At 37.1% G+C, this 24085-nt stretch overlaps 2 protein-coding genes and 3 pseudogenes across 2 annotated transcripts; 4 read left to right on the top strand and 1 right to left on the bottom strand.

Annotated features, from left to right (window-relative positions):
- The first annotated feature begins 1705 nt into the window (after positions 1–1705).
- On the top strand, positions 1706–6768 carry LOC137748091 (beta-1,4-xylosyltransferase IRX14). Its single transcript, XM_068488184.2, has 3 exons — positions 1706–2791; positions 3045–3605; positions 6129–6768. Exons 1-3 carry the CDS (start codon positions 2058–2060, stop codon positions 6364–6366), a joined length of 1533 nt encoding a protein of 510 aa, XP_068344285.2. The 5' UTR covers positions 1706–2057; the 3' UTR covers positions 6367–6768.
- A 5021-nt stretch (positions 6769–11789) lies between these two features.
- Positions 11790–14686, top strand: LOC137739403 (cysteine proteinase mucunain). The gene is made up of 4 exons (XM_068478973.2): positions 11790–12391; positions 13614–13849; positions 13957–14097; positions 14192–14686. Exons 1-4 carry the CDS (start codon positions 11947–11949, stop codon positions 14468–14470), a joined length of 1101 nt encoding a protein of 366 aa, XP_068335074.2. The 5' UTR covers positions 11790–11946; the 3' UTR covers positions 14471–14686.
- A 3160-nt stretch (positions 14687–17846) lies between these two features.
- On the bottom strand, positions 17847–20365 carry LOC148690724 (uncharacterized; annotated as a pseudogene).
- On the top strand, positions 19658–19762 carry LOC137735814 (small nucleolar RNA R71; annotated as a pseudogene).
- A 2777-nt stretch (positions 20366–23142) lies between the features above and the next one.
- LOC137734672 (UPF0481 protein At3g47200-like) lies at positions 23143–23961 on the top strand (annotated as a pseudogene).
- Positions 23962–24085: the final 124 nt, after the last annotated feature.

The following is a 24085-nucleotide window of genomic DNA, read 5'->3' as shown; positions in this document are numbered from 1 at the left end:
ACTCCCTAGTTTGTTTTGTTTAGAATTTTGAATTACCGATTTATAATAATATAACTTAACATAAACGGTGTACGTCACTTCCTGGAAAATGAGAAGGGTATCATGAATATATTACCGATTTAGTTGTTTAGAATTTTGAAGATAAATTGCATATAGAAACATTTCAACATCACAACAAGCCATATAAGACATTCATCCAAATATTTGACAAATGCTACTCGAATTCGCACAAATATCTACCCTGCTTCCACCACATATTCCAGGAATTTACTTTTAAGGTTAGAAAATCAATGATAGCCTCAAGATGCCAGTCAAAATTCTAAATCGGTATCATCAATATTTTACAACATTTCACCTAAATCGGTAATATATTCATGATACCCTTTCTTATAATTGGTATCATGAATATAAACTTTGGTGTACGGAACTCCTTAGTTTGTTTTGGATGAATATCTTATGTGGGGAACTTTTTGTTCTTATAACTGGTTTAAAATTTATGAATATATTACCGATTTGATTGATCCTCTTGTTTTGTTTTTTCTCTGAAGAAAAAAAGATAAACAGGTTAAAAAGGGTAAACGGGTAATAAACGGTTATAGTTAAATACGTATGCGGTTATGAGTATGATTAACCGTTTATAAACGATTATAGGTATGAGTATAATCGTTTAGGAAATTACCAACCGGGTAAACGATTATGTGAGTATAAGTATAAATGGTTATGAATAAATAACCGCGGTTACCTGTCCGCCATAACCGTTACCCATTCCTACTCTTCTCCTGTTTTTGGGCCTCCCTCTTTGTCTGGTCTTTATTGGGCACTTTGGGCCGTGCGTTTCGGATTTAGAGTCTAATTGGGTTCAGGTTCTAACAAGTTGTTCTAATAAAAAAAGGATTCTATCATTTTGTGGGACCCACCCTAACCCGGTAAATTTAACAAAATCCCATCCCTTTCATGGCTAATTTTGCTAATTAGGCATCCTAATAAAATCGTTATCTTTACAAAATTGGTTACCATTAAATTAGCGCCAAAAAATCACCCCCAAAAAAGAAATAAATAAATAAATAAATAAATAAAAATCAGATTTCCCACAAAAAGTTTTTCAAAACGGGTCAAAAATCAAGATTTAGTTTAGGGTTTAGGGGCGGGGGCAAATTTTCAGTACCCCCCAAAACAACAGAAAAAATAGAAAAAAATCCAAATTTTTTAAGCCCCAAAAATTAATCGGGTTGGTCCGTCTCGGTCGCTCTCTCCTTGTTTAGGTCTCACTCCATCAACTATTAAGTTGACCTACATATTAAAACGTCACTTTCCCACCGTCAACTATATATAATCCCCCATAATTAAATATTAATTTTATTATCGTTTAATACTACAATTTAATGATATTTTTCTTCATTTGTAAGTGAGAGGTCTTAGCTTCGATAATTGTCAAGTGCGAATTTGAACCAAACTATTACCAGCTCATTGTAAGATTTAGCCTACTCTCATACCCCTTAATAAAGATAATATCGTTTGTTTTAAAAATAAAAAATAAAAAATAAAAAACTATTAATTCAAATTAAAATAGAAAATCGTTGCGTGCATTAAAACCAAAACCTTCCCTGTCCGAAACCGCACAAAGCCCATCTGGGCCCGCAGTTTATGGGCCCTCCCCCCCCCACCCCCTCCTTCTCTCTCTCTCTCTCTCTCTCTCTCTCTCTCTCTCTCTCTCTCTCTCGTTCTCCCCCCGTTCTCTCTCCTCTGTTTGAAAGTGGACAAAGAAATGCTGAGAATAAAACTGAAAAGCCAACCAATTCTAACAACTTCGAAATTTCATTCTTAAATTTGAAGAAATCTCTGATTAAAAGTTACAAATCACACTTTAATTACGTCTTAATCATCCCCACCATCCGCAACCTCTCTCTCTCTCTCTCTCTACAGAAGCTCAACTAACGTCAAAGGAACTCAAGGGATATAGTGCTTCAAAGACCAACACAACAAACGAACCCACCTCTCCAACTCTTGACCTCTGCTTTCTCTCTCTAGGATTTTTGTGAGAGAGAGAGAGAGAGATTATGAAGCTCTCTGCTTTGCACCAGAGCTACCTCACCAGGCGGAGCAACAGCTTCAGGGGATCGGCGCCTTTGGACTCCTCATCTGACGGCAAGTCGCCGGCGACGCTGTCCTGGCTCCTACTCCATGGCCTCTGCTGCCTCATCAGCCTCGTCCTCGGCTTCCGCTTCTCTCGCCTCGTCTTCTTCTTCCTCTTCTCCACCTCCGTTTCCAATCTCTATCCGGCGCCGTTTCGGTCAGTTGCTGATCTCACCGTCAGAAATCTAGAGCTCCCCGCGAACCCGGTCCAGAGTCTCGAGTTTAATCTCAACAGGAACGCCACCACCGGCAGCTCCAGCAGCCGGGTCGTCGTCGGGCGGCATGGCATCCGAATCCGGCCGTGGCCGCACCCGAACCCGACCGAGACCATGAAGGCGCACCGCATAATTGAGACGGTTCAGAGGGAGCAGAGGAGGCAGTTCGGAGTCAGCAACCCCAAAACGGTCATCGCTGTCACGCCCACCTACGCTCGGACCTTCCAGGCGCTGCATTTGACTGGCGTTATGCACTCGCTGATGCTGGTGCCGTACGACGTCGTCTGGATCGTCATCGAGGCCGGCGGGGTCACGAAGGAGACGGCCTCGATTGTGTCCAAGTCGGGGCTCCGGATCATCCACGAGGGGTTTGATCAACGGATGGCTAATACTTGGGATGGCCGCCGCCTGCTGGAGGCTCGGATGCGGCTTCGTGCTTTGAGGTGAATTCTCGGTTTTTAATGTTTTATTTTCATTTGTTTACTTCTGTTAATAAGTTATTCTTCGAAAATTGCGGTTAAATTTCACGGAAGATGAAAAATGAAGCTTAACCAAATGATTATGGATATTCTAATTACACTTATAATTCTGTAGTTATTATTATTTGTCAGAATTAAAGCAATTGAAGATGTGTTTAGTTTGTAAAATGTGGGTTGCATTTAGTTTACGAGTTTGACTTTGTGTGCAATGGAGCAGAATTGTGAGAGAGCAGAAGCTGGACGGGATAGTGATGTTTGCGGACGATAGTAATATGCACAGTATGGAGCTTTTCGATGAGTTGCAGAATGTGAAATGGTTTGGTGCTGTTTCGGTGGGAATACTTGCTCATTCAGAGAATACAGATGAATCGTCTGAGGCCACAGTTCAGAAAAAGGAAGAAGGGGAGAACCAGTCAATGCCAATTCAAGGTCCTGCTTGTAACTCATCCAATAAGTTGATTGGTTGGCACACCTTTAACACCTTGCCCTATGTGGGAAAGAGCGCAAATTACATTGATGATCGAGCACCTGTACTACCCAAGAAGCTGGAGTGGGCTGGGTTTGTATTGAATTCACGGTTGCTTTGGAGTGAAGCTGAAGATAAACCAGAGTGGGTTAATGATCTAGATAGTATTGGTGGTGCTGATGAGCTGATAGTGAGCCCTCTATTCTTGTTGAAGGACTTGTCTTTGGTTGAGCCACTTGGAAATTGTGGGCGCCAAGTTTTGCTCTGGTGGCTCCGTGTTGAAGCTCGTTTCGATAGTAAATTTCCTCCCAGGTGAGTCTTTCTTATTTTGCTCATTGTATTCAACACTATTCCTATTGATTCAACGCAGTTTGGTTGTTCAATTTTGACCTGTTGATGATCCGCAAGCTAGGTGTGGGGGTGTTTCCTTGTTTGCTTTTTTGTATCTTATGAACCCCAGTGGGTGATGTATATGTTATCATATACAATACCGGAAAACTACATGATAATTTTAGAAAATTTCTGTGGACTTAGGTAGATATTTGCCAGCCAATTTAGGATATTTCTTGTGTCTAACACTCAAGTCCTGTGCCTAGATTTTGAGAACTTTTCCTTTACAACACATTCAGCATGATCTTTATAGTGTGTCTCATGACTGTTGGTGCTATGGTGCTGTGGAGTCTCTATATCCCAAATCCTGTGCCCATTTCCACCTAAAATATCCGCAAATATTACAATTTTTCTTGATCCAATGTATTAATGGGAGACTTTATCATTTAGTCCTTTTCCTACTACCTGTAGCCAAAAAATGGCTTAGTGGTTATATAGTGCTAGTGTAAATGCTGCTACATTATATTAGGACTTGACTAAAAATAACTTCTCACCCTAGATATTAGTTGTATTGTATCTAGAAGTCAATTCAAGTATTAGCGACACTTGTGATTTATCCCAACTGATCCAGTCTATTATAAGATTCAGATTCATGGCACATATGGCATATCCATTTGTGCTTAGTGTCTTATGTTGGTTGATATGAGAATTTAGAGCAGGATTTGATGAGCCAACACATTACATTCACATGCAAGTTCTCATCTCACAATCTGAAAAAGACATGCTAGTATTGGACTTGAATTGACCCAAGTTGAAATAAGATGTGACTTCTCAATAACCACGTGATAGAATTTCTATTGACCGGGAAAAAAATGATCAAATTTCGTGGACAAGATTTATACGATCCTTATTTAACACCTCTTTATGTAATTAACATATATACCTACTTGATTCCCTTTCTCATTATTTCCTGTTCCAGCCTTTTATCTATCCTAGAGAAAGTAGGACCTTGTAGGCTCTATATATAAATTGGTAATATCATTTGTGTTTCTTTTTGGTAAAGAATGGATTTGGTACTTTAATTAATATCACTAGGAATAAACATGTATTTTTGTTGTAATACCATAAGTGTACCTGTAATTTTTTGTAATACCACAACTACTACCCTTTAGTATGTTTTTTCAGTATAGTAAAACAAGTGCTACGGTTGAAGGAAATTAATTTGCAAAATGATTTTGAAAATGTAAATTGTTTTGGAGAAAATAATTTTCTGATTAGTAAATTTTCTAGCATTTTAAACTATAATGTATGTAGATAACAAAAACATGAAATAGTTATCATTTTATTCTTCTAGGTGTTGCGATAGTCTTATTATCAGTAGCAACTAGAAAAATATGGCATTTGAAATGTTTGTCGGTCAGTATGTGAGAAAAATTATTTTGTAGAAAGGCATTTTGGTACCCAAAGCCAGTTTATTTTTAATTCTTAAGAGTTAGTAGACATTGCAATGGTAATCAGTCTTATTCTCATTCTAATTATAGAGAATTAATTAGCATTTTAATGGGAATATAATATTCTGGTTCCTTCTCATTTATTAATTTATCCTGATTCAATTAAGTTCTGTAGCATTTTGAAGGGCTGACCGAGATTTCAGAAATTTCTGGTTTATGTGCATATAGCTGATGGCGGTTGTTGTTTCATACCAATTTATGTTTGATATGTGAAGTGTAATGTATCACGTATGTGCTGTATGTAATTGCTGTCTCACATCCTAACAGTTGAAAAATATATCCTATTGTATCATAGATTCTATAATATGGAAGGTCCACTCATGAGGGTTTTTGAGTGTTCAAGACATAATTGTTGTCCCACATTTTTTTATTTGGTGTCCATGCCTTTGTGAAGTCGCATTCTTTTTCATGTTATCACGATGTCTTCATGTTTTATGATTTAGCTTAGAGTATTGTTTCCAGTCCCAAGTATATTAGTCCCATCTTTTTGTTTCTTAATAAAGCAGGTTGTGTAATTTGTAAGTTCCCTTTTGTTTATTGCATCGTCAGAAGTCTTTCCTCTCCTTTTTTTCTCTTTGGGCTAAAGGGTATTCTAGGTTCACCCAGGAAGAAGTGATCTAAGTCCCCCGTTACTTGTGTGCGAAGACTGGATTCCATTAACTCCTTTTGAGGGAAATTCTGATTGGAAACTTGATCTGCCTTTATGAACTTGTACAAACCACACTTAGTATTTAGTGTTTGTGTTTTTATGCTCCCATGGGACATTGTTTGTCATTTCTTTGTGATCTGATAGTTAATAGTGAAATTTTACCTCACAAGAAACGAATAATATATTTGGTCCATGATTCTGTCATATTATTTGTTTTGTGTGAGATATCAGCGATCGTATTTAGTGTATAGTTACATTTGATTCTCCATGCACTCAGCTTTTTATCACGTTAGCATGATTCCTCTGCTGTCTGTTTGATCATTAGTTTGAATTTTTCTTGTACAGATGGACTATCAACCCACCTTTGGAAATCACTGTACCATCAAAACGTACACCATGGCCTGATGCTCCACCTGAACTCCCATCTAATGAAAAAACAGAAACTGCAGTTGAAGAGCACACAGTGAAGCGTCCTATAAAAATCCATGCACCCAGAACGAAGAGAAGTTCTCGAAGCAAGAGGAAGCACGAGACAAAAACGATTGACATGCAGGCTTCTGCAAGGCATACTGAACAGGAGTGAAACACTTGCCATCAACGCTCAAAATATATACTGCCGTGTGAATTTGAGGCTTCAGTCTTCAGCATTGGGAAAATTTATATGAAGATGCATCGAAAACTTAGTTGAAGAGGCCGAGAAGCATATGCTGTCAGCAGGTACGTACAGTGAGGTACCCTTATTACGGGGGCTAGTTGATTGTGCATTCGAGTTTGATTCTTACCTTAGTTTCACAAATTTTTTCTTTTTTTATTTTTATTTTTATTTTTTGGGATGTGGGTGCTTGATTTTCTAGCCTCATGCAAAATGTAGGTCGTCGTCGCGACCAATTGAGTCTGCTGCATCTTGTGCCTTGCAGGAAGTTGTATTTTATATGCTCCAAAATGTTACATATTCTTCTAAATAGAAATCATAGAGTTGTGTTCAGTTGGATTGCGTAGAAATGAAACGATACAAAATATAATAACAACTTCACCATTCATTTCCCGAACACTGCCTTTCGTAATTTTAGTTGAAGCCACAGCTGACCGAGCAATTGCCTTTCGTAATTTTAGTTGAAGCCACAGCTGACCGAGCAATTGCCCTTACTGCCCATTATAAATTTGTGGAGAAAAAGTCAGATTTCGGGCCAATGCAATTTGGAACCTGAAAAAATTGACCTTCGCACACTCCGTTAATACGGCATGCGTTTGTTTAAATTGAATAAATAAAAGATACGAAACGAAGGTGTGGGAATGGAGAAAGTGAGGATGCGGAAATTTCAAATTTGAAGGAGCATCTTGGCTCCAGCGAGCCGATCATAAGATTCCAGAGTTTCCACTGAATATATATGGTTAACGGTAAACTCTGATGGAAGCAACTGTGGGAGCGGGAATCTAAAAGAATGGCCCAAAGACGACAAGGTGAGCAAAACCGTCGGTTTGGGGTCCATTTTTCTGGATAAATAGGCTAATATTAAAGGAAAAGGTCGTGGATGAGGGCAGCCGACGCGACACTTCCCCACACCTCTGGGGGGTGCCGCAGTCATTAGGACCAACGAGGTCATTTACAAATTTAGGTGGCAAGGTTAAAATGAGAGCGAATTTAGTGGAAAATATACTTATTATTCAATGTTGTAAGTGTTTTAATTGTTAAGTTGATTTTCATTAGATTTGATTTTCCACAACTATTAGATTTTTTTTTTTTTTTTTTTCAATCTTAGTAATTTATTTTTCGTATCAATCAATATTACGAACTATTAAAGAAGAATAGAACTTGTTCACCTTTTGTACACATTTATTGGTTAATTTGTTCAATTTAACAACTAAAAAAAGAGTAGTGTACAACAAGTGAAATAGTAAGTGTACGAAATTTGTTCTCCAATTAATATTATTATTATGGGATACCACACGACATTCCTAGAGTGTAGGTAAGTCCAAGCTGAGGTTAGGACGGTGAAACCCAAATGCAAAAGCCCCCACCTCTATCCTGACGGAGGGTGGTGTTATTTTATGTGGGCGCTGGCTCCCTCACAAGAGGTGTGAGTCCGAGTGCCAAGTACAAGAGTTCTTATCCTCTGTGTTGCCTTGCCGCACAGAGGGAGTCTTCCTCGAGACTTCCTTCGTGATGATCACGATCGCTATCCACATCTTGTGTCGTTTTATTTTCTTTAAAGTACCAATAATACTTTTCTATATTCATATTTACGTAAATACGGAACTTTGAACAAAATATATGAAATTCGACTCGAGAATGTTCTCTCCTGTTTCATTAGATACAAGAGGTATTTGTCGGTTTGCCAATTGAACTTGTATAGAGTTGCTAATTTTTCATTTTGGCAAGTGGCCTTTTACCACAATGGTGGAAATGTGTTGAGCCCTTGCATGACGGCGTGGGTTCAAACCTCGTCGGTGATTAATATAACAAAATTTATCGTTTGACAAAAAAATAAAAAATTTCCCCTCCAAGCTTTAATTTTAGATGTTTACTCATCTGAACAATTATAATTATCCAATTTCCACCATGAACTTTAACTTTAGCCGATTACCCCCTAAAATTTTATAAATAGCCAATTCCGCTAGCGTTAGATTTTAAAATTTTCATCCATCCAATTCCCCATTCTTTTTTTGCTTCATATAGTTTTCATGTGTTGTCTCCGTGATCAAAATAGATGGAAAATTGGATGAATTTTGTAAATCTAGCGTCAGGCGAAATATTGGCTATTTATGAAAGTTTAGGGGGGGTAATCAACTAAAATTAAAGTTCAAGGAGCAATTAGCAAATTATAAAAGTTTAGAAGAGATAATTGACTAAAATTAAAGTTCAGGGAAAAAATTGACAACTCTACACAAATTTAAGAACAAATCGACAAATATGGCTAGATAGAATACAACCCTACTTGACATATAGGGTATTGGTGAGTTAGATATGCATGTAGGAGTTGGCTCTTGGAAGTTTATATTATTCTTATAGCTAGCTAGGGTTTTCCCAAACTCCATAACCGGCGATATGGGCCAAATTAATATATGGCTGCTGCTATACAGTTATTAGGGAGAGAGATTGGGTATGGGTGGAAGGTAGTTGATCCATTTGCTCTGTGTCACTTGTTAGTTGGATATCGTATTTGTATTCGTATCGTATCATGAATTAATTAATAACGTGACCTAACAGTCCAAGTGAAAGGCAATGTAACCATCTAAGTTGACCCTTCACCTATGTCTGCATGCCATATGATTTTTTTATTCCATTTTATCCCACTTTACACTAGATAATGGGGAGGAACATGCCATACATTATCTTCTTGTTCAAGTTCTCTTATCCTTGAAGATAATTTCTTTTTTATTATTTTGTAAAAGTACTTTTTTTTTTCGAACTTTTTGTAAAAATACGTGAGTATGAAGAAGCTTTTTATAATTAGTAGGATTCAAATATCTCAAACTAATTATTATTAAGGGTTTGAGATCGAGAATACTAGCTGCCTTCATTATATTTTTTGCCTATCGGGACTTTCAAAATTTTTGGTATGCTCCAATGTATGACATACACCAAATGAATGAAGAGTTGGTTATATATGCAACCAAAGATTTAACTATCAAAGATCTCACAATTGAAGCCGTCCAAATGATAGGTCAACCAAATAAAATCGTCTCTCGGTTAAAAATCTAATGTATTGTTAAGTAATTTAACGATTTTCACTTTGATTGAATTTTAGAATATAAGATACAACAATAAAAATGAACAAAATCTTGATCACAAAAGCACAATGGACTAAAAGGTCGCTTAGCACAATTTCCTTATGGTGACAAGAAGATAATCTAAAGCTAGATACCGATATTTTGATATATAGTTGGAGTCTTGGAGACATAACAATGAATTGGCTAATGAATCAAACATCTTTGCAGTCGCATACGCCTCATGTTGTTGCTAAATTAAAAAGAAAGAAAAAAGAAATTGAAATCGAAATAAGATTCATCAAATATTCAAAAGTAGATGTTGTCATGCTCCTGCATGAGTACATGAATCTTTATGTTTTGTTTGGTATTCTTCAGCTACCAAAGCTGCTTTAACCCTCTCGCACACAGTTCGAGCACTTTGACAGGTAGTTCGGAAGAAATTTTTTATTGTGATCGGAACACGGATGATACATTATACATTTCTAAATGAATGATGGAAAATTGTATTTTTTAAGTTATTAAATTTTTAACACGTATATCTCATTATTTATATAATAACACATGATGTACTACCTCATGTTTCGATCATATTGAAAAATCTCTCGTAATTTGCAGCCAGAGGAGGAAACCTTACCTCCCAAGTTAACCAGTAAAGGCATGAAACGTGGCACAAAACCATTTGCCGCAATTTGCAAGGAGAGAGAGCAGACCAGTTCCTTCAAGTTGGCAAATTCCAAGTTCCAATCCCACAATTATTGGTTGCAGCTTGCGTGCGCCCTTTCTGGATTCTGCGCTCACTAACTGTCATCCACATGGTGTGTATGAACAGATTTTATCTCCAACCCTAAATGAACTCACTTTTCCACGAACTTACCCTTTTAATCCCTTGTTAAGTCTCTCTTTCTTTTATTTTCTGAATTATTTAGCGGACACATGAGCATTTTTCTCTCTGCGCGCACCATCCCTCCACGGTATGTATTAAAAAAAAATAAAAATAAAAAAAAAAAAAAAAGCACAGGTGTTCTCCTTTTTTAAGAAAATTAGTAAATAAACAGTGTTTCCTTTCTAAAAATATTTCAACTTTAGAGTTTCTTTCTTCATCTCATTAGTGATTTAACGGCAAATTTTTTTCACGAATTATCAAATTAACATTCAAACTCAAAATCTTGTCATCTTGATTTTTGCAATAGTGTTGCCGCCAAAAGATGTTAGTGTTTTGTATGTGAATTAGGTTTTGATTTTATAAATTAAAAAATGAAAATCAATGATGAATTGATTTAGTTGATGAACGAAGAGAGAAAATAGAGTACGGCTCCTCTTGGTTTCAATTACTCAACAAGCTAACCGTTGTCAACCCACTCACGCCTAAAACACAACTCAACTCATGTGCGCCTCGCGTGTACAACCAAATTAACACACACATCTTCTGTAATAGTTGTCATACATCTAGCCTATGAGCTAGTTCTAATCTTAGCTATTCATTACAACAAAAACATAAGAACAAACAAACTCATAAATTCAACATTTAAACAAAGTGTAATCTGCTCAAATGCTTATTCTTTTGTACAATTCTAGGGTTTTGCATATTAGAAGGTATTCATCTCTCAATCTACAACTTTGTAATTTATTTTCTTTTGACTTTTAATCTTGACATTGTTTATGTATTCAGTTATACTCTCTAGATTGCAAAAGTTTTCTCCCTTCAGTTGTAAATAATAAATAAATTTATATATTAAAATATAATCTTATTATTAACAAATAAGTGTGACTCATACCAATATTCACATTATAACAAGAGTAAATTATAACAATGATACTTTAACTTTAACTTAATTGGAGTAATGATCCATCAACTAAAAATTCATTACCATTGGTCCCTCAACTTTAATCCAACTGGAGAAATGGTCCCTTCACTTTATTCCAATTCTAGTAATGATCTTTGCAATATAACTTATTTTAACAAAATTCTAACAAAATTGACAAAAATAACCATAGCTATACATTTTGATGAGTTGATAGATCAATGGTAATGAATTTTTAGTTGAGTAATTATTACTCTAATTTGATTAAAGTTAAATGACCATTACTACAATTTACTTTTAATTATACACATCTCTATCTCCCATCCCTTTCCACTAAATCCACCTAGTTCAAGATCTAGACGTTTGAAATTTGATCCAACGACTACAAATGAAGAACCCTTTTAAAAGTAATAATAACTGTAATCGGTAGATCAAATTTTAACTGTTGAAATTCCGAACTAGGTGAATTAAGTAGAAGGGAATCCGGTTTCCCATCTCCCAATACAACTTTCACAAGAAAACCTATGGACACCGATACTTTTGAATATTAAACTCCCTTATTTTTTCTTTATAAACCCAAAGCGTCTCCACCCTTTTTCCACACACCCATCCTTTGGAGAAAACACAAACACCATTCTCCCCCAAAAACCATGGCATCAACAATGTCTCTCGCCGTACTCACCATCCTCTTCCTCTCCTTCACCCTCTCATACTCCTCCCCGATCGTCGACTCTCAGAGCGAGGCCGACGTCAGAGCCATCTACCAAGAGTGGCTCGTGAAGCACCAAAAGACGTACAACGGCATCGGGGAGGAGGAGAGGAGGTTCGAGATCTTCAAGGACAACTTGAAGTTCATCGACGAGCATAATGCACAGGACCGTCCGTACAAGGTCGGTCTGAACGCTTTTGCTGACCTGACGAACCAAGAGTACCGTGCCAAGTTTTTGGGCACCCGGAGTGACCCTAAGCGCAGGGTCATGAAAGCCAAGAAGCCGAGCCTGAGGTACGCTTTTCGCGCCGGTGAAACGTTGCCGGAATCTGTGGATTGGAGAGTCAAGGGTGCCGTCAATCCCATAAAAAATCAAGGAAGTTGCGGTGAGTAATTTATTTTTCAGTACTCACACTTTTTGTCAAGTTTTTCTTTTTGTTGGATTAAGGAACTTAATTCATTGGTTTACATGTTCTTTCTGCAAAGATGGTCCCCTAACACGTTGATTGATTATTCCATCAGTCTGATTAATTGTCTCATGTTCAAATTGATTCTGGGTGTGACCCAAATTAAACTCGTCACTCGATCCTCTGTACAATTCAATTTAACAGATTTATCATATTAAAGTCAGATTCTTTGTATTTAGAACTAAATTTTTGATAAATTTAATTAATCGTGTCATGTTTACATTGATAAGTCTAATTATTTCATGTCATGTTGCTGATCAACTGTGCGGATTCATTTTTAATGTGACTCAAATAAGTCAAATCCATGGATAGGAGAAAAGGCCTCATGATATTTAGTAATTTTTTTTTAACTTTTATTTTTGTAAAGAAAGAAAAAAAAAAGTGCTTTTGTCGGTGGGAAAAGGTGAAGTCTTTGAATGGTGGGAAGCCCTGCTCTGCACTCCACCACTGTTGAATTTTAGTGATGCACGAAAGGGACCTTGGATCCACACTATGTCCTCTTTATTAGGATTTTAATGATTCGTGAATTGAATTCGTTTGTTATATAATACGATCAGAAATTTTAAATTTTTTATTTAAAATTAAATATAAATAATATTTTGATAAAAATTAGATGAACGATAAACATACACAATTTATAAATTTTTGAAATTTTCACAAAAAGAATCCAAAGAGAAGGTGGCACAGGGTTGCTACTTGCTAGTAGTTTGGACTTTCAGTTGCAAGTTGGGATTCCTTACCCTCACCTCAATATAAAATAGCAACATCACTTTTCTTTAGTTAAAAATATGTTTTTTTAAAAAGATTTTTAATAATTATAAATACTTTATAAATTATATATTAACAACTCTTGTGATGGGTGATACATAATGTTATATGAAAATATTTATACATAATATTGTGTTATTGGTATTGAATATTATAAAATTAGTGCGATGTGAAAGTCTTTTTCGTATTATTGCGTTGTGCGACTTTATATTATAACATGTGTACATTTAATACTATATCCTATAGTAACATAAGTATTTATAATGTCACAATAAGTTCATGAAATACCAAAATGTTTCTCCAAGCTCACTCAAAACCCAAACATGGCTACAAAGTTTTTGCTCACAAAAACCTTTGAAATTCTTGCGTGCAGGAAGTTGCTGGGCTTTCTCGACAGTGGCCGCGGTGGAGGGCATAAACCAAATAGTCACAGGAGAGTTGGTGTCTCTCTCAGAGCAAGAGCTTGTAGACTGCGACATATCCTACAACGCCGGCTGCAATGGTGGTCTCATGGACTACGCTTTCGAGTTCATCATCCAAAACGGCGGTATGGACACTGAATCGGACTACCCTTACAAAGCATATGACCAAAAATGCAACGTTGCACTGGTGAGTCGTCAATTTTCAAATGCCAATTCCCTAATTATACTCTTTTAACTTAGGGTAGCCTTTTATTTTTCCTAACATCTTTCTTTGTTGCACTAATAATTTTGCAGGAGAACAATAAGGTTGTTAGCATTGATGGGTACGAAGATGTTCCGTCCTATGACGAGAACGCTTTGAAGAAAGCCGTTGCACACCAACCCGTTAGCGTTGCCATTGAAGCCGGCGGCAGGGCCCTACAACTCTACGAGTCGGTAAGCAACTTCATATATGTCACTACCTCGCATAATTGTCTGATAACATAACATGTTCGAGAACTTATTTTGTTTTGGTATTTATTTTTTTCAGGGTGTTTTCACTGGTGAGTGCGGGTCAGCATTGGACCATGGTGTCGTTGCTGTTGGGTATGGCACCGAGAACGGTACAGACTATTGGTTGGTGAGGAACTCGTGGGGCACCAACTGGGGAGAGAGTGGATATTTTAAGATAGAGAGAAATGTTGCAAGCACATACACAGGCAAGTGTGGAATTGCAATGGAGGCTTCTTACCCTACAAAGAAGGACCAAAACCACCCATCAGGCTCTTTCTTTGCTGAGGAAGACATCAAGATGGTCACAAGTGCATGAAATTGAAATGATGGGGGCCTTTTGGTCAATTGCGGTACAAAATGCCCAATGTGTTCCATTTTGTGGTCTAATTTTACAAAAAGGATGAGGAGGGTATTGGTATTATTGATTAGGGATAAAATTATTGTTTGTAAATAGATTTTAATTATGTTGAAATTGCACCTGGTGCAATCCCATTCCTATTTCAATCAAAAGTTTTACTTTTATTTATATGTACATTACTTGGGTTACCCCCTTTTTTTTTTTCCCATTATAGGAGTAGCATTTTTATTCTCTATCAAATCAAACGAATACGTTTTGAAAACTTTAATAGTAAATTAAAATAAACAAATAACATGACTGCAAAAACAACACTTGAAAAATAAAAAGCTAAATGCGAATAAAAACGGAGAAAAAAATCCATCACCAGGATCTATCAACCTGTGTTATTTACAAGAGTAATTTGAGGATCACTTGATTAATCAAAATGTCATGTAATTAATGGGATAATCTGGGATATTAGGTCAATTTAGAGTTTCTTAATTACTTACCTTCATATCCAATATGGATTGTAAGGGGGCTTGTTAGACAGAATATTGTTCATGGATTCAAATCTTTAGTGTAGAAATTAAGGCCTATTGGGCACTAATCCACTTATGTTACTTCAGTTCAGCCCTTAACTCCCACTTTTACTTTGGCAAATTTCAATAGATGATTTAGATCCACAACGTAGTAAGCTTAGATATACTATTATAGCGCCAATGATCATTTGGTCTAGGCTCGATTTTGTGAACTAACAAGTTCAACTCTCACCAACGACACTGTTGATAAAAGAAAATATATCATTTCATAGCATGTTGTAATACATGAAACAAGTGTGTGTTTTTTATTAGCCACCAAGGAAGTCCCTTTTTTTGGTTGGTGAATAGACACCAAGGATTTCCTAACAGCCCTGAAAGTGAGTACATTTTTTTGTCACACTTGCATAAAGAAATAGTTCAAACTTAAAAGGTCTAAGAGAACTGACCTAGTATGTGTTGAAGGCCTTCAGATGCCAAAGTCACAAATGGTGTTTAAATTGAATAAACAAATAGGGAATAATAGTAAGTTGACGTGTGATAGAGATTTTACCACACATGCAACCGGGTTAAAAACTCTTATATTACTTGCAAGAAAGACAAGGTTGTTGTAGTATAAACGGTTCTCGCAAGGTCGTTCTCCACAGGGATTATTAAATAATTCGAAACAAACTAAATTTCAATTAATTACTGTAAAGCAGAAAGTTGAGATGATTCGTTTTAATTTAAGTAGGTTATAAAACCAATCATCTCAACTTTCTGCTTTACAGTAATTAATTGAAATTTAGTTTGTTTCGAATTATTTAATAATCCATGTGGAAAACGACCTTGCGAGAACCGTTTATACTACAACAACCTTGTCTTTCTTGCAAGTAATATAAGAGTTTTTAACCCGGTTGCATGTGTGGTAAAATCTCTATCAAGAAACTGGCGTCGCTGCCGGGAATTATTGCAAATAATTCGTTCTAATCAAATTTACAGTTAGTTATTGCTGTCTATACATATAAAAAAAAAAACAAAAAAATAAATTTCGTTTTTTATTTTATTTTTACAGATTACAGTGGTACAACAGTGCATATTACAACAATCTGTGCATGGTCAGCACTAGATCAGCAGCACAAAAATTGATTCCACTTGATCCGGAACCTGAGCAGATTTTAAGGAGACGCAGGGAGCAAACTTTGCAGTGGATTCCTTCTTGGCAGGGGACTTTTCTGCAGTCTTTATTTTCTGAGGATCTGCACAGTGAAAAAACAATGGCATTTGTTATTCCAGAGGGTGGTCAACCTTTAGGGGATTCATTAACAGCTCATGCCACTAACATTCCAAGTTGCATTACTGATGTTTTTCTATATTAGATACCCGAGATTCACAAAGAGACTGAAAAGACCCACTCGAATAGTCCCCAAACTCACGGATCTACAAATTTTGAGGTAAAAATCGTAACCCTTTTGATTGATCGAGTGTGATCTGGTATTTTAACAATAAAACCACTACTGTGACGGAAAAAATAATACTCAAATCCAGGGTAGAGCCGAGAAAAAACAACCCTTCAACTGCCGATCCAGTGGTCCCAGAAGTCAAAAATAAACAGCAAAGGCTTCGGAAACAACCCTTCAGCTGCCGATCCAGTGGTCCCAGAAGTCAAAAATAAACAGCAAAGGCTTCGGCCGCAGCAAATGAGGAAGGTAAAAGTAAGATTAATTCCAGACTTTAGTTGGGTCCTGATCTGCATAGATGTTCTTTTTATGTCCTGCATGTACTCATATTAGTGCGCTGTGTGTAGGGATATGCGGATCCATGATAGAGCCGAGGGAAAAAGGAAGTAAACACATAAACTCGCTGGACAAAACAGGAAAGGCCCTCAGGACCCAGATCTGTGCATCTAGAAGGTAAAATTCGAATCCCTGCAAGTTTAGTTGTTGTAGATATGGTAATAATAGATGTACTCAGTTCTGTGGTGTATGGGTATGTGATTCAATTGTGCTTCTCTCATCCATGCATCGCAAAACTGAGCTGCAGAAAAGTAACTGCTCAAAAATATGTTTCTGCGCTGGATCTGCAACAATCACCCCCAAACTTGCCTTTGTGAATGACTTCATGCTGATTACTTTAAATTTCCAACATAGTGTAGATGTGGTGATGTTAATGTAGATTTGCTGCTGGGTGCATGATTCAGTATAGGATGCTCTTTATTTTCCATGCGCTGCAACCTGCAATTAACCAATATGCGTTAAAAAAAAATGAAACTAACTGGGTAAATAAATAAAGCTTTTTTTTTTGTAATTTTTTTTTATTTAAAAAAAAAATCTGTTTTTTGAATTTTTTTTATTTTTTATTTTAAAATAAAACTTAGGTATGTAAATGCATCTAGAAATTTCACTAATAAATAAAAAAAAGAAAAGTAAAGGAAAAAGTTTAGAAAAATTGGGTTGCCTCCCAATAAGCGCTTTATTTTAAGTCTGTAGCTAGACGTCGCAGAAATCTGGTGGCTAGATCACTGGTTCCTTCAGAGTCAAAGACTCGCTTGCAACAAATTTCCTTATGCATGGCTTTAGTAAATACTTCTTCACCTTGAGCACACAACCCCTGCCCTCTTTTTCAATGTCCACATTACCGTTATGAAAAACCTGCCTCACCATATAAGGGCCCTTCCATCGAGACTCTTGTCTCCCTGGAATTGACTTGAAATTTGAACTTAACAACCATACTTTGTTTCCAGGCTGTATTTTTTTATAACTTGGACTACCATGCAACTTTTTATTCTTGCTCTTGACATTTTGGCGTTTTTGGTCCATCTGGTTGCTCGGATCTGTTTTTTATTTTTGCACTTCAAGCAATTGAACTTTGTGTTGTTGTGCTTTACTATCACACTCACGAATCACATTTTGAGTCTTTATGGGCAGATTGTCAATTGATGATCTGGTCACAAATTTTGCACAAGGCAAACCATCTAATGCATCAACACGCATGCATTCTTGCTTATCACATGGATGTGTGGTAGCTTCAAACAACCTAAAAACAACCGTTTGATCTTCAACCCGGAATGTTAGAGTTCCGGCTTCAACATCAATAAGAGTCCGGGCTGTTGCCAGGAATGGGCGGCCCAAAATGATGGGTGTTGTCAAATCCTCATCCATGTCCAACACCATAAAATCAGCTGGTAAATATAGATTGTCAACCTTAACAATAACATCTTCAATGACTCCTCTAGGGTAGGTAATTGAACGGTCAGCCAATTGAATAATGCTGGAGGTTGGCTTTAGCTCTCCTTCACCTAAACGTTTAAAAACAGAATAAGGCATTAAGTTTACACTAGCACCTAAGTCAATTAAAGCACTACTAAAATCACAATTTCCAATGGTGCAAGGGATAGTAAAACTCCCTGGATCTTTCTTCTTTGGAGGCAATTTATGCAATAAGACCGCACTGCATTGTTCTGTTAGAATCACTTTTTCGAAATCCAGAAGCTTCTTTTTCTTTGTGCAAACGTCTTTCAAAAACTTGGCATAAGATGGAATGTTCTTGATTGCATCAATTAATGGTAGATTAATCTGAACTTTAGCCAACGTCTTCATAAAATCTGTCAACTGTTGATCTTTAGCTTTAGGCCTCAACCTTTCAGGATAAGGCATTGGAGGCACATAAACATGTTCTACAGTTTTTGTGGTAGCTTCTGCAGTATTTTCGGATCTGTCTTGTGGCTGCCCTGAATTTGCAGAATCTGCAAAAATATTAGATTTTTCAACATTTCCTGAATCTATTTGTGGTTGTGGTGCTGCCTGCGAATTTCCGGCACAATTTTCATGTCTGTTGTCATAACTTTTGCCAGACCGTAAAGTCTGTATAGCATTGCATTCTTCTCGTCCTCTTGGATTAGGTACTGTTTGAGTAGGAAATGTACCCGGTGCTCTTTCTGAAACTTGCAATGCAATCTGCCCAATTTGTTGTTCCATATTTTTCATTGTTGCATGCATATTTTGGATTTCTTGATTGGTCTGTGCAAATCTTGCATTTGTAGTAATTGCTAATTTTTCAATTGCAATCTCCCAAGTAGCCTTAGGTGCAGCAGGTTGCTGTAACTGTTGTTGAAATTGAGGTTTTGCATGTTCATCTCTATCCCACTTCAAATTAGGATGATCTCTCCAACCAGGGTTGTAGAAATTTGAATATGAGTCATTTCGGGGACGCTGAAAATTATTAAATGCATTAACTTGTTCCGCTGCAAACTCCGGATAAGCAGCTTTATGTGGATAGCTCAAAAAAATCATGGGTTGTCATGCTGCAAATACTGCAGGCAGCTTGTAAGGGCTGCTGTACAACAACCTGTGAACCTGGAATTCTTTGTAATAACATGTCAAATTTTGCATCAAATCTTTCAAGCTTTTTCTCCATTTTTTCAATTTGTGCTGACACATATGGAGAACCATTAGACATCTCAAAAACTGACCTAGATTGTGGCTGCTCAATTGCCCATTGTTGTGTATCTGTTGCCATTTTTTTCAAATAACAAACAAGCCTCTTGTGCATTTGTATCCTTGTACGAACCTCCGCATGAAGCATTGACAAGAGTTTTTGCAGTCATATTTAGCCCTCGGAAAAATATATGCATTTGATCAGTACTATTAATACCAGAATGTGGACATTTTCTAATCAACTCTTTGAACCGTTCCCACGCTTCATGAAACTCTTCATTTGGTTTTTGAGCAAAAGATAAAATCTGAGTTCTCATGTCAAGAGTCTTTGAAGCTGGATAATACTTGCTTAAGAATTTTTCACTGAGTTGGTTCCAAGTGCTAATGCTTCCAGATGGAAGTGTGAGGAGCCATCTCCTTGCTTGATCTTTCAGAGTGTATGGAAATAAACGTAGTTTAATAGATTCGGCTGAAAATCCTCTCACCAAAATATTCTTGCATCCCATTAAAAATTCTGCAATGTGCATGTTAGGATCGTCGGTTGATAACCCATGAAATGTAGGTAGAATATTCAACATGTGCTGCTTTATTTCGAATGCAGACCCTTCCTCCACTTCCGGATAAGTAATGCAACTTGGTATGTTAGTGGCATGAGCTGTTAATGAATCCCCTAAAGGTTGACCACCCTCTAGAATAACAAATGCCATTGTTTTTTCACTGTGCAGATCCTTAGAAAATAAAGACTGCAGAAAAGTCCCCTGCCAAGAAGGAATCCACTGCAAAGTTTGCTCCCTGTGTCTCCTTAAAATCTGCTCAGGTTCCGGATCAAGTGGAATCAATTTTTGTGCTGCTGATCTAATGCTGACCATGCACAGATTGTTGTAATATGCACTGTTGTACCACTGTAATCTGTAAAAATAAAATAAAAAATGAAATTTAATATTTTTTTTTTGTTTTTTTATATGTATAGACAACAATAACTAACTGTAAATTTGATTAGAATGAATTATTTGCAATAATCCCCGGCAACGGCGCCAGTTTCTTGATAGAGATTTTACCACACATGCAACCGGGTTAAAAACTCTTATATTACTTGCAAGAAAGACAAGGTTGTTGTAGTATAAACGGTTCTCGCAAGGTCGTTCTCCACAGGGATTATTAAATAATTCGAAGCAAACTAAATTTCAATTAATTACTGTAAAGCAGAAAGTTGAGATGATTGGTTTTATAACCTACTTAAATTAAAACGAATTCAATTAATAAAAATAAACTAATATGCAATTAAAGATGAAAGGAAAATAAAATTGTTTTGGAAAAATCAAATTAAGAAAACACTAGGGTTTCACCATCACCTAGCAATCCTATGTATTTTTATCAATTACTTATGATTTATACATGCCACTTTGAAGGTTAGGTTTTCCTAGTTTATATTCTACTTGGAATCTCCAACATAGAACGTATATCTAACATGCAACCCGTCCGGACGTTCGGATCAAATCTGAACATGAGAGACTCATTATGCTTTATGAAAACCCTTTGAAAAACCATGCAACCCTTAAGATGTGGTGTTCATCTTAAGTGAAATTACAATTATTAATCACAAGAAGCCAGCATCAATTTCAGGGAACCTTCCGACCAAAATTGCATCAAATTACTTTTCTAAAGATCCTAATGGTGATCAGGCATTAAGACAATTAGATAGTTTTAATTACGGTGATCAATAATTCAAGGTATGCATGCAATCAATCATAAGCAATTAAATAAAAATCACATATTCATGCTAAGGCTTACGGCTTCACCCTAGCAAAAGGAATTAGTTACGCATATTCATAATTGAAATCATAGAACATATTATTAAGAATAAAAGGAATGAAAACACCTTAAAGTAGAAAATCTCCAAGATCCCTAGCCAAGTTTTCTGTCTCCCAAAAGTTGCATAAAAGAAAAGTCTCCCCCCAAAGATTTAGAACGGCCAAGCCTTTTAATATCTCCTCCCACCAGCGCACAAACCCTAACAAGTATTTTATTCCCACTAAGAAACTAAATAATAATAAAATAAAATAAAAAATAAAGTCCTAATTAAACTAGGAAAAACTACACAGAAACTGTTCAGCCACGTTTTAGCCTCAAATCTTCTTCAAATCCGGCCCAAGATAGCTTGTTTTAAAGATAAGAACGTTCTGAACACATCTCCAGAAGGTCACGAACCCATCCGAGGTCATCTTGGGCTCCAAAATCGCAAGTTAAGTCCAAAACGTCATTATTCCAGCACTGCGCATGACTTCTTTATTTTATTGCCAGAAAATCATCGCTTGGTAGAAAAAACTGATATTTTGACAGGATCAAGCTAAGTGACTCACGAACGTCCTCCAATTGGAATTACTCAAAAATTCGTCCATTTGACCATGTTTTGCTCCAAAGGAAGTCGAAAATCCTATATTGGAAACATAATTCAAAGTATCAAAATTCTTTCAAATTATAAATATATAATATAAAATATACTTATCAACGTGTGTCAAAGACTCTTATACCCTAGTGAATGGCCCTTAGCCCTCTCCTTGAATCGTGTCGTGGATACCTCTTGGAAATAAGACTAAGATATCTCAAGCACAAGTCCGATGTCTCTTAACTCTCGACACCTCTAGTGTTAGAGATTGGAGAGAAATGATTTTTTCTGAAGAAAGAATGCATTAAAGCGAGGAAACCAAGATCCGTTACAATCAAATAAGAAAGCCGTAGTGGCTTGAACATGGAGTTTTCGATCCCAAACATACATATTAGGAAGGAAAAGACCTAGATTAGTCACATCATCTGCTACAAAGTTTGTGTCTCGATAGACATGCCTTCATGTCATGCACTAAAAAGAAGAAGCCAACCATTGAATATCCGCACGAGTCCTCCAAAGAACACTGCATCTTCTTCAACTGCACTTGTGACCATCTCGACTGTAGCAGCAAGCAAACGAACCTTAGCTGGACGAGGCATGTCTTCCTAACGGTAAACCTAGAAAAAGTGTGAAAACTACCATACAATTATATTCCTACAAAAAATGTCAAAAAATCTTCTAAATCACGTCTTATTATTGCAGAAATAATTTCCTTGCCGCAGTTGTTAACAACGTGAAAATTAAGAGCTACGATGATGATTGAACAACGAAGGTTGGCACAAGAATAAACCGTAAGAGTAAGAATATAAAGAATATAGAACATTACAAGATTGCAACTAAAAGTCATCTTAAAAAGGATCCACGATGGATGCACCATTGGTTTACATCTATTAAATTTTTAATTTAAAACAACCATCTGATCCAATTTATATCATGATGTTAGCAACAGCCCCATCATCTTCAACCCCTTGATAGTTGACCCTTTGCAAGCGAAATCCAACGGTCCTCAATCACTCAGCTTATATTGTTGTATCAAATTTAACGATCAAATATGTGCCCGCATTGAGTGATTGCATGTATTCAAGAAAAATTGTTTTGCAGGCTGTGCTTTTTATTGCTTAGGATTCAAGCCACATACCAATCTCAGGACGGCATTTCTGAGCCAACAAAACAATGGTTGCCGCGATAAGGAGCTCCTGAGCTGGTACCTCATCACAGTCAAACTCCTAAAAACAGTCGAATCTGGAATCGCAAAATCTCCTACTTCCACAAACAGATCATTTGAACTGCCACAACAAGAAGTTCATCATCAGCAGAAGCAACCATCTGAGCCACTCCAAATTCTGATCCAAAATGGTTGTGATCAAGAAATTTGAAGAGTGACCTAAGTCGCCGGAATCCGAGTGAATGATCAACATCAAAGACAAACTTGATCAGGCCAGCCAGGACAACGCGGCGAGTTCATGGGCAAAGCACTGCATTTACAGAGTCCCACACTACTTGAGGGAAGGTGATGACAAAACCATTGTGCCTCAAATTGTGTCACTGGGGCCTTACCATCACGGCAAAAATGGACCGCCACAAATGGCGGTCGCTTCATCTAATGCCAAGGCGGACAAACCAGTTCATAGAGCTGTATCTTGATTCTATAAAAGAAGTTGAAGAAACGGCTCGAGCTTGCTATGAAGAGCCAGTTGCAATGGGGCTCAGCAGCAACGAGTTCGTAGAAATGATGGTGCTTGACGGTTGCTTTGTGCTCGAGCTGTTTCGAGGCACTGCCGAGGGATTTAAGCAACTAGGTTACCCTCGAAATGATCCCATATTTGCAATCGTGGCACAATGCATTCGATTCAGAGGGACATGATCATGCTTGAGAATCAGCTTCCGTTTTTCATTCTTTATCGGTTATTGGTGCTGCAGTATGGAGATCCTAAGCAGAAGGGACTTGTAGCTCAGCTAGACTTGGGTTTTTCGATCCATTGACGCCTACTGACGAGCCATTGACAAAGAGCAATAGGAACAAACTCCAGTAATCGCTTGGATACGCAACCACCTTCGATCCCGTCCAAACAAGGTGGCCCTCATTGTCTTGACGTGTTCAGGCGAAGTCTATTGCGCACGGGACTTCAGACTGTGCCGAGAGTTTGGATCAAGAGATAGTCACACTCGAATCGGGTGGCAGATAAACGGAGGCAGCAGTAAATTCATTGCGTTACGGAGCTCAGGGAGGCCGGGATCAAGTTCAAGAAAAGGTTAT

Source organism: Pyrus communis, chromosome 15 (assembly GCF_041283825.1).
Source record: "Pyrus communis isolate YQ-2024b chromosome 15, ASM4128382v1, whole genome shotgun sequence".
In the NCBI taxonomy this organism is placed as follows: domain Eukaryota; kingdom Viridiplantae; phylum Streptophyta; class Magnoliopsida; order Rosales; family Rosaceae; genus Pyrus; species Pyrus communis.
Note: the sequence above shows the minus strand (reverse complement) of the source record. Positions and strands in the feature narration are given on the sequence as shown.